At 67.9% G+C, this 9,848-nt stretch overlaps 2 protein-coding genes across 3 annotated transcripts in view; one reads left to right on the top strand and one right to left on the bottom strand.

Annotated features, from left to right (window-relative positions):
• TNPO3 (transportin 3) overlaps nt 1–4,463 on the top strand; it is a 23,773-nt gene extending 19,310 nt beyond the window's left edge. Inside the window, exons 17-23 of the mRNA XM_027701556.1 lie at nt 645–761; nt 1,217–1,311; nt 1,421–1,577; nt 1,978–2,145; nt 2,561–2,673; nt 3,331–3,421; nt 3,752–4,463. Coding sequence (XP_027557357.1) covers nt 645–761; nt 1,217–1,311; nt 1,421–1,577; nt 1,978–2,145; nt 2,561–2,673; nt 3,331–3,391 — 711 coding nt within the window. The 3' untranslated portion in view covers nt 3,392–3,421; nt 3,752–4,463. The remainder of the gene's footprint in view (nt 1–644; nt 762–1,216; nt 1,312–1,420; nt 1,578–1,977; nt 2,146–2,560; nt 2,674–3,330; nt 3,422–3,751) is intronic.
• Nucleotides 4,464–4,640: 177 nt separating this feature from the next.
• IRF5 (interferon regulatory factor 5) lies at nt 4,641–8,883 on the bottom strand. 2 transcript variants are annotated; one of them, XM_027701557.1, is made up of 9 exons: nt 8,793–8,883; nt 7,778–7,951; nt 7,112–7,298; nt 6,732–6,784; nt 6,608–6,638; nt 6,257–6,529; nt 5,466–5,855; nt 5,222–5,340; nt 4,641–5,141 (listed from the first exon to the last, which is right to left on the bottom strand). In XM_027701557.1, exons 2-9 carry the CDS (start codon nt 7,946–7,948, stop codon nt 4,908–4,910), a joined length of 1,458 nt encoding a protein of 485 aa, XP_027557358.1. In that variant the 5' UTR covers nt 7,949–7,951; nt 8,793–8,883; the 3' UTR covers nt 4,641–4,907. The 2 variants fall into 2 exon arrangements, with proteins under 2 accessions (XP_027557358.1, XP_027557359.1); XM_027701558.1 differs by lacking the exon at nt 6,257–6,529.
• Between the last annotated feature and the right edge of the window lie 965 nt (nt 8,884–9,848).

Below are 9,848 nucleotides of genomic sequence, written 5' to 3'. Positions count from 1 at the left end.
GACACTGCTGACATGGGGGACTGGGGACACTGCTGACACGGGGGGCATGGGGACACTGCTGACACGGGGGGGGCGGGGGGGGGGGGGGCCGGGGGGGCCCCGGCGGACGGGGGGGGGGCTGGGGGCCCCGGGGTGTCACGCAGGTCATGTGGCCTGCAGACATGTCACAGGGGTGGCTGATGGCTCTGGGAGGCGCTGCAGTAAATCCCAGCAGTCTCAGGAATTCCAGCATGAACCCTCGAGGAGCAGGGAGGCTTTGGAGCGCAGGGAAGAGCCAGGGGATGGTTGTGGGAGCCCCGTGGGTGTGTCTGTGATTTGGGAGGGGTGTGTGAAACCTGCTCCTTGGAGAGGTAACTGAGCCTGATGGCGGAATCCGGGAATGCCGGTGCTGGGTGTTCCCTGCTCCGCTCCAGGCTCCTGCTCCCGTGCTGGCTCTGGGAGCCACAGCACGGAGATGCCCCCAGGTGTGAGGCTAGATCCGAGCCAGTCCTTTGGGATGGCCTTTGGGATGGCCTTTGGGATGTCCCTGCCCGCTCTGGGACAGGCTGGGACAGGCTGGGACACAGGCTCAGGCTGGGCTCGGGGGGATGTGGGATCAAGGGGTGGATCAGGGGGTGACTGTGCCAGGGCTCCTGTCTCCCCAGATGGTGAGCGTGTACCGGGAACACCAGCACTCCTGTTTCCTCTACCTGGGCAGCATCCTGGTGGATGAGTACGGCATGGAGGAGGGCTGCAGGCAGGGCCTGCTCGACATGCTGCAGGTGGGGCCCCCCCGGCCGAGTCATGGAATCACAGAGGCTGGAAAAGGCCTTGGAGCCCACCCAGTCCAACCCTCCCCCAGCACTGCCAAGGCCACCCCTGACCCGTGTCCCCGAGTGCCACATCCACGCAGCTTTTAAATCCCTCCAGGGATGGGACTCCCCCCCTGCCCTGGGCAGCTGTGCCAGGGCTGGACAGCCCTTTCCAGGAAGGAATTTTCCCTGATGTCCAATCTGTAGAACCTCATACTGGTTTGGCTGGGAGGGGACCTTAAAGCCCATCCAGTGCCACCCTCTGCCATGGGCAGGGACACCTTCCACTAGCCCAGGTTGCTCCAAGCCCTGCCCAACCTGGCCTTGGACACTCCCAGGGATCCAGGGGCAGCCCCAGCCCATGCAAGGAAGGGGAGTTGGAGGAGTGATCCCAGGATCACTGATGGATCCCTGTCCCTCCCCAGGCTCTCTGCATCCCCACCTTCCAGCTCCTCGAGCAGCCCAACGGGCTCCAGAACCACCCGGACACCGTGGATGACCTGTTCCGCCTGGCAGCCAGGTACCCTCCCTCCCCCTGCCCCAGGCAGCCCCCCGACCCCGGGGAGGGTCCCCGAGGGGCTGGGGAGGGGCAGGAGCTGCCCCTGACGTGTGTCTGTCCCCACGGGCAGGTTTATCCAGCGCAGCCCCGTCACCCTCCTGCGCAGCCAGGTGATGATCCCCATCCTGCAGTGGGCCATCGCTGCCACCACCCTGGACCACCGGGACGCCAACTGCAGCGTCATGAAATTCCTGCGGGATCTCATCCACACCGGCGTGGCCAACGACGTGGGTGACCCGCGGGGACCCTCCTCGGGGGGCACCTCCTCCATGGGGACATTGCTCAGGGGGCACCTCCTCCATGGGGACGTTTCTCAGGGGGCACCTCCTCCATGGGGACGTTGCTCAGGGGGCACCTCCTCCATGGGGACGTTGCTCCATGGGGTCGTCCTCATGGAATCGCAGAGTGGTTTGGGTGGGAAGGGACCTTGAAGCCCCTCTCATTCCACCCCCCTGCCATGGGCATGGACACCTCCCACCAGACCTGGTTACTCCAAGGCCCGTCAGCCCCATCGTCCTTGTCCTCCCAGCCACTCTGCTGGTGGAGAAGCTCTGGGAGTCCCCTCCAGGGCAAGGAGTGTGTCCCCGTCCCCAGGCCCTGCTCAGCCCCTCCTCCTTCCTCCCGCAGCACGAGGAAGACTTCGAGGTGCGGAAGGAGCTCATCAACCAGGTGATGACCCAGCTGGGGCAGCAGCTCGTGAACCAGCTCCTGCACACGTGCTGCTTCTGCCTCCCGCCCTACACCCTGCCCGACGTCGCCGAGGTGCTCTGGGAGATCATGCAGATCGACCGCCCGGTGAGGGGGATGGACCCCAGAGGGGTGGGATGGACCCCCGGGGGATGGGATGGACCCCCAGGGGATGGGATGGACCCCCAAAGGGCTGGGCTGAGCCCCCAGAGGGACAGGCTGGGATCCAAAAGGGTCGGGCTGGACTCCAGAGGGGTGGGATGAGCCCCCAAAGGGTCGGGCTGGATTCCAGAGGGGTGGGATGAACCTCCAAAGGGTCGGGCTGGATTCCAGAGGGGTGGGATGAACCCCCAAAGGGTCGGGCTGGACTCCCCAGGGGTGGGATGAACCCCCAAAGGGTCGGGCTGCAGCCCTGAGCTGCCCCTGTGGCCACACGGGATCCCAGAGCTCTCTCGAGGCAGGACCCGGGAGCCACGTTTGGTTCCTCATCCCGAGTTCCTCCATGTCCCCGTCCCTGTCCCAGACATTCTGCCGCTGGCTGGAGAACTCACTGAAGGGGTTGCCAAAGGAAACCACGGGCGGAGCCATCCAAGTGACACACAAACAGCTCACCGACTTCCACAAGCAAGTCACCAGGTGAGCGGGGCCGGGTCTCCAGCTGGGACAGCCTGGAGCCTGCTGCTTCCCAGGGAATGGCTTCCAGCAGCCCCAGAGCCCCCCAGCCCTGCCCAGGGAGTCCCCCCCGCCGGGCTGTGCCATCCCTGCTCCTGTGGCCCGGCAGGAGCCGTGGAGGGCCCGTGTCCCCTCTGCTGTGGCCAGAGCTGAGGAGGGCCCGTGTCCCCTCTGCTGTGGCCAAACGGGTTTTTCCGCCTGCCCGATCCCTGCGCCCTTCCCGAGCCACCTCCTCGTCCCTGTGAGTCACCGGCTCCGACTGCCGGGCCCTGCCCAGGCCTGTCCATTCCCAGGGCCAGAGCCGGATCCACCTGGAGCCTCTGGCCAGTGTGGGAACATCAACTCCCTCTGCCTGGCTCTGTCTCGGTCCTGGACAAATCCCAGAGGCCGAGTGCCCATGGAGCTGGTTCCTTCCTTCCAACCACCGCCGTGGTGGCACAGGGGTCCCCTCCGGGGGCTGCTGAGCCTGTCCTGTCCCAGCAACTGTCCCTTGGTCTCTCCCAAAATCTCGGAGCCGAGCTCCCAGCTCCCATCCCCGGCAGGACACCTTCCCCACATCACAAACACCCCCTGGGTGTCACCCCCTGGTGCCACCCGCTGATGTGAGCCCTTGTCTGGCAGTGCTGAGGAATGTAAACAAGTGTGCTGGGCTCTGAGGGACTTCACCCGCCTGTTCCGATAGCTCCGGCTGCGCACGGCTCCTGTCTCCCAGGTAAGGGCTCCTGGCTCCCAGGTAAGGGCTCCTGTCTCCCAGGTAAGGGCTCCTGCTTCCCAGGTAAGGGCTCCTGTCTCCCAGGTAAGGGCTCCTGTCTCCCAGGTAAGGGCTCCTGCTTCCCAGGTGAGGGCTCCTGTCTCCCAGGTAAGGGGTCCTGTCTCCCAGGTAAGGGCTCCTGTCTCCCAGGTAAGGGCTCCTGCCCCCAGGTAAGGGGTCCTGTCCCCAGGTAAGGGCTCCTGGCTCCCAGGTAAGGGCCCTGCTGCCTTCAGGCTCTGTCACCCCCGGCCCAGTGGGGGCGAAGGGCTGACCCTCCCTTCCCCCTGCCAGGAATGTCTTTAAGGAGAAGACAGGAAAGAGCAACCCAAGAATGTGTCCCACAATCAGCCGAGGGCTCTCTCCCGCTCCAGCGCGTCCGGGGCCGCGGGAGGACGGCCCGGGGGTCCCGCCTGCCCGGCGCATCCGCGTCCCGGATCTCGGCACCGCCGCGAGAAACAGCCCAAAGGGGGAAAACCCCCAACACCCAAACTCCAGATCCTCCAGCAACCGGAGTCAGACGGATCCACGCGGATTCGCCCAGCAGCAAAACGAGAAGCTAGAAAAACTTTCTGTGAAATGGAGACAAAAAAAAAAAGAAGAGAAAAAGGAAAAAAAAGAAAAGACAAAAAAACCGACAAACAAAAAACAAACAATACAAATTCTTTTAGGAAGATGGGGGTCAGTCGGGGGGGCCCTGGGGCGCTGCCCCCTGAGCCCACCGGGCCCTGCCTGATGCCGACTCCTGGAGACGACGCGGGCAGGACGGACTCTGCAAATAGAGATTTATATTTTATTTTGTTCTGCTTTATTTAGTTTGTTTTCTTGTTTGGGTTTTTTTCTTTTTCTTTTTTTTTTTTTTTCCCTTTTTTTGGGTTTTCTTTGGTTTGATTTTGGGGTTGGAGGCAGCGGCTCGAGGGCGGGCGGGCGCATGCGGTTCCCTCCGGGGGTGTGTAGCCATCTCGAGAACAATAAAAAACAACAAAAAACTGAAAAGATAAATTAACACCCTGCCGAGGCCCCTCTGCTGCTTCTCTCAGGGCTGGGGCTGCTTTGTCACCCCAGCTCTGGGGGGCTCCAATCCAACGTGGCCCCAGCCCGCCCCTCTTTTCTTGCTGTTTTCCCCCAAAACCCTGGAAGGGGGGGAGGGAGGGGGCAGCCCCCTCCCCCATATTACATCCTAGGGGGGGCCAGGTACAAGGGTCCAGCCAGGGTGGGTGGTCACAGCCCTGGCCCCCCAGAGCACCCTTGGGTGCTGGTCACCAGCAGCTCTGGGGGGACAGGGATAAGGACAGGGATGGGTGGCCCTGATTGCACCACCCTGAGGGGACAGGGAGGGGTGGCCTGGCTCCCCCAGCCTGGCTGGCTGCAGGGTAAGGGTCAGCCTGGCTGGCAGTGCCGTGGTGTCCCCCCCGTGTCCCCTCAGTGGGGCAGGGGGCTGGATGTCCCCTCAGTGGGGCAGGGGGCCGGGTGGCAGCGCCCAGGGCGCGGCGGAGGGCCCGGGCGGGGGCTGAGCCGGTGGCAGCCGCTGGTGGCTCTGCCAGAGCTGGCGCAGCTCCTTGAACTGCTCCACCATCCTGTCCTTGAGGTCGGGGTGGGAGATCTGCAGCGGGATGCTGTCGGCCGACCAGGACAACTCCCCGGAGAACATCTCCAGCAGCAGCCGCGCCGCCACCGGCACCACCTGCGGGAGCCCCCGGTGTCACCAGGGCGGGGGCACCCCCGTGTCCCCCCCGGGGACAGCTGGGGGGCCCAGCCCCTCACCTGCACCGTGATCAGCTTCTTCTCCTTGGGCTTCTGGTCCGGCCACTCCTCCCCAAAGCACAGGAAGATCTCGAAGGGGGGCGGGATGGGGGTCTGCCCCTTCTGGAACTGGATGAGCCCTGAGGGGCCCGAGCCCGAGGTGAGGGGGCCTCACGCCTGCCTGTCCCACCACCACCCCAGCTGACCCCTCCATCCCATCCTTTGCCCTCAAAGGACATGGGACCGCTCCCCCTTCCCCTCTGACCGTTTAGGAAGCCCTCGAGGCTGAAGAGCTTGGTCCTCGTCTCCCTCTGGATGGGGTTGGGGCCGGGCTGGGGGCTGGCACAGGGCCCCGTCCAGAAGACCTTGCACTGGCAGAGCCGGAGGGCGAAGAGGTCCTGGCCCTGGAGCTCCAGGATGAGCCCCCGGTCCAGCACGTCCAGCAGCTGGTGGGTGTAGAAGCGCTGCTTCTCGTTGGGAATGGCATCGGGAGCAGGGAAGGGCACCTGCTCCAGCGTCAGCGGCCCGAAGAGCTCCTCCTGCTCCCGCGTGGGCTCCAGGCTGCTGTGGAACAGCCGGCAGCCGTGCGGGTTGCTCACCGTGAGGGCACAGACCTGGCGGCCCCGGTACTGGAACTTCAGCTCCAGGTCAGTCACTGCAGGGGCAGCGGGGTCAGGGGGGGCCGGGGAGCACCCAAGGGACACCCCCAGCCAGGCACCCCCCCCACCACCCCATGGCCACCTCTGTCCCTCCATCCCACAGCCACCCCCATCCACACACCCCCCATGCACACCCTGTCCTGCCACCTCACACCCACGGCCACCCCACGGCCACGGCCACCCCACACCCGTGGCCACCCCACACCCGTGGCCACCCCACACCCACGGCCACCCCACGGCCACCCCACAGTCACCCCACACCCACGCACACCCCATGGCCACCCCTCACCCATGGTCACCCCACACCCACGGCCACCCCACGGCCACCCCTCACCCACGGCCACCCCACACCCGTGTCCACCCCACCCAGCGCCCGGGAGCCCCGGCCCCTGCTCACGTGGCAGCATGTGGGGGCTGACGAGCAGGTCTGGCATCAGGTGCTGTGTCGGTGCCCCCGGGCAGGCGGGCGGGGGGCCCAGGGGGGGCCCCGTCTCGGCGAGAGCGGGTGGGGGCAGCTCAGGGGCCCCGTGGGTGCCCCCCGGGTCCCCCTGGAGCAGGGCTGGGGGGGGTGGCACAAAGGGCCCCCCCGAGGGGCAGCAGCTGGCGAAGGGGGGGGGCTCCTCCTTGGGCCAGGGGTAGGGGGGCAGCAGGTCCCCCCCGTGCTGGGTGTCTGGGGCAGAGAGGGGGGGTCAGAGGGTGCACCCCGACACCCCTGACACCCCCCAGCCACCCAACACCCCCCACTCACCATCGATGCTCAGGGCTGTCATCTTCTGCAGCTGTGGGGGACAGCGGGTGTTACAGGGACTCCCCGGCCCCCCCAGGAGCCCCCAGCTGGGGGGTCCCTCCAAGCCTGACCCCCCCCCAGGTACCTGGCTGACGTCTTCCTCCCCACTGCAGCCATAGTCATCCTCGTCCCCCCCATCTGCAGGGAGAGAGGGGCAGTTGGGGGGTGCAGGGGTAGTTGGGGGGTGCAGGGGCATTTGGGGGGTGCTGGGGGGGGTATTGAGGGGTGCTGGGGACTCGTGGGGTGCTGACACTCCACAGGGTGATGGGCCCCTGGTGGGGGGGCAGGTCTCTGGAGGCACTTCTGTGTCCTTATGGGGTGGGGGGGGCTGGCGAGGTGCTGGGTCTGTGTGGGATGTCAGGTCCCTGTTGGGTGCTGGGAACCTCCCGGGGTCTCAGAGGGGGTTTGTGGGGTGCCAGGTCCTTGTGGATGCCCCCAGGCTCCCCCGGAGCCCCCCAGCAGTACCTGCTCCCCCGGGGGGCCCCTCGCAGAGCTCGTACACGCGGAAGGGTTGGGCCGGGGACGCGCGGGGCCCGTCCAGGAGCAGCCGGAACTCGCGGCTCTTGTTGAGGGCGCAGCGCAGGGTGGCCTTCCAGCGGGGAGGGTCCGGGGGGTCCCCGGCACGGAACCGGCCCGTCTCCTGCGCCCACGCCTGGGGGGTGGCGGGGTCAGCACCCGGCACGGGGCACTCCCACCCGGGGTGCCCCTGCCAGCCCATCAGCCCAGGTCCCCCTCGCCGCCCTATCCCACCGTCACACCCCCATCCCGTGTCCCACCATCCTTGTCACCCCCACCCTGTGCCCCCATCATCGCCCCCATCCCACTGTCACACCCCCATCCTGTGTCCCACCATCCTTGTCACCTCCATCCTGTGCCCCCCTCATCACCCCCATCCCATGTCCCCATTGTCACCCCATAGCCCTGTCACTTCCATCCCATAACCCCACTGTCACCCATTCTATGTCCCCATTCTCATCCATCCCCCGTCCCCATTGTCACCATCCCCATCCCCATTGTCACCCATCCCATACCCCCATTGTCAACCATTCCTCGTCCCCATTGTCCCCCTCCCATGTCCCCACTGTCACCCACCCCGTGTCCCCATTGTCACCCCGTGTCCCCCGGTGTCACCTTGAAGATGGTGTCGTGGTCCTGCGGCCCCGGGGGGTTCCTGGTGGCGTGTCCCCAGGGGATGACGAAGCGCCGCTGCTCGGGGTCGAGCCATCGCAGCCCCGGGAAGCGGCGGCTGCTCACCTGGGCCACCAGCCAGGGCTTGAGGCGAACGCGCCGGGGGGGGTCCATGGCCTGGGGACACCGCGGGCACCTCGTGACACGGCCCCGGCGCCACTCCCGGCCCCAAAAGGGGAACCGGGACCTCCCCAGTTCCTCTTTCAGGGCCGGGAGGGGGAAGGTGAGGCCCCCCCGAGGTTGTGGCCCCCCCCCGAGGGGGGTTGGGGGGCGTCACCCGCGCCCCGAAAGCAGAAGCTGTGGCGGCTTCGGGGAAAGAAAAGTGAAGCTGAGAAGGGGAGGGGACACGAGGGACGGGGGACAGGGGACACTGGGGACAGGGGACATGGGGGACAGGGGGAGGACACTGGGGACAGGGGACACGGGGAAATGGGGGACACAAGAGATGGGGAACACATTTAGCGACATGGGGGGACACAGTGAGGACACGGGGACAGGGGACAGGAGGACAGGGAGGGACGTGCGGGACTCACGCGGGAGAGGGGACACGGGGGACAGGGGATATGGAGACGGGAGGAGGGACACGGGGGTGACACGGGGCACTGGGGGATAGGGAGGACACGAGGCTGGCATCTGTGGGATGAGGGGGGGGGACAGGGGGACACAGAGACCGGGGGGGACACGGGGGTTACACGGGGGACATGGAGGACACGCGAAGTCCAGACCGTGGTCCCTGTGGGGTCCCTCCGGCAGCTGCGCGAGGGGAGATCCCCCCGTGACCCCCCACCCGCTCCCGGTGCCCCCCGCGTGTCCCCCCCACGGGGCAGCACCGGGCGCGACGGGTCCCGGGGGTGTCCCGGGGCTGCTGTCCCCGCGTGTCCCCGGGGGCTGCTCCCGGACCCCCCAATACCGCCCCACCCACGGGGACCCCCCCCTGCGGACGCCCCCCGGGTCTCACCTGCGCTCGGGGCCGGTCCCGGGGCCGCCGCCCGGAGCTTCCGCACGCGGGGCCGCGCGTGGGCGTGGGGCGAGACCCGCTGGGACCGCCCCGGCACCGCCCCGGCACCGCCACGCCCGGGGGGCAGCGGGAACCCCTCCCGTGTCCCCCCGGGACCCCCCCCCCCCCCCCCCCCCGGGCCCCGCCTCCTCTTCTCCCCGGTTGTTCCCCCCCCCCGCAGCACGGGCAGACCCTCATTAACATACGATTTGCATACATTTGCATACCCCGCTCCACGTGACGCGCGGGGATCCCCGCTGTGGGCGGGGACCTTTTCTGCGGGCTGTGATTGGCCGCGCTCGCCGTCACTCACCCCCGGGGCCGCCCACGCCCCCCGCTCGGCCCCGCCCCTCGTTGCCGGGCAACGCGCCCGTCCGGGGGCGGGGCCGCGGTGGTGGGCGTGCCGACGGGGCGGGGCTTTCGGGGGGCGTGGCCTGTCCATGGCGCCGGGCGGCCCCCGCCGCACCCCGGGGCCCCCCGGTGCCCCCCGGACCCCCCCGGTGCCCCCGCCCCGCCCCGGCAGGAGGAACCGGAGGAGGTACCGGGATCCCCCTCCCCGGGGGGGGAACGAGCCCGTCCGTCGCTGCCGCGAGGGGCCGTGTCGGGGGCTCCCGGGGGGAGTCCCGCTGGATCCGGGGCGGGGGGGGGGGGGGGCAGATCCCGGTGGATTCCTGGGGGTCGGGGGTCGCATCCCGGTGTATTCCCAGGGGACACAAGTGGGTGTCCCGGTGGGTTCCCAGCCGGATCGCTGCTCCGCGGCTCGTCGCACCGCTCCGGCTGCCCTTGCCCTGGCCCCTCCTTTTCCTGGGATCCCGGTTGATCCCGAGGGGCAGCTGCAGCCCGGGTGAATCCCGGCCGCAGGACGGGGCTTGATCCCAGACGGGGAGAGGCACAAAAAATGCCGACTGTGGGATGCCGAGGGGATATTTCCCCGAGGATCCCGCTCCGGTGTCTGCTTGGGGCTTGTGAGGAGGGAATTTCTCTGGAGCGGGACCCCGGGTGGGAAGGGCCTTGAAC

The sequence above is a fragment of the Neopelma chrysocephalum genome, unplaced genomic scaffold, assembly GCF_003984885.1.
Source record: "Neopelma chrysocephalum unplaced genomic scaffold, ASM398488v2 Primary Assembly neopelma1_162, whole genome shotgun sequence".
NCBI lineage: Eukaryota > Metazoa > Chordata > Aves > Passeriformes > Pipridae > Neopelma > Neopelma chrysocephalum.
The sequence above is the reverse complement of the archived record's forward strand: the minus strand, read 5'-3'. Positions and strand labels throughout refer to the sequence as shown.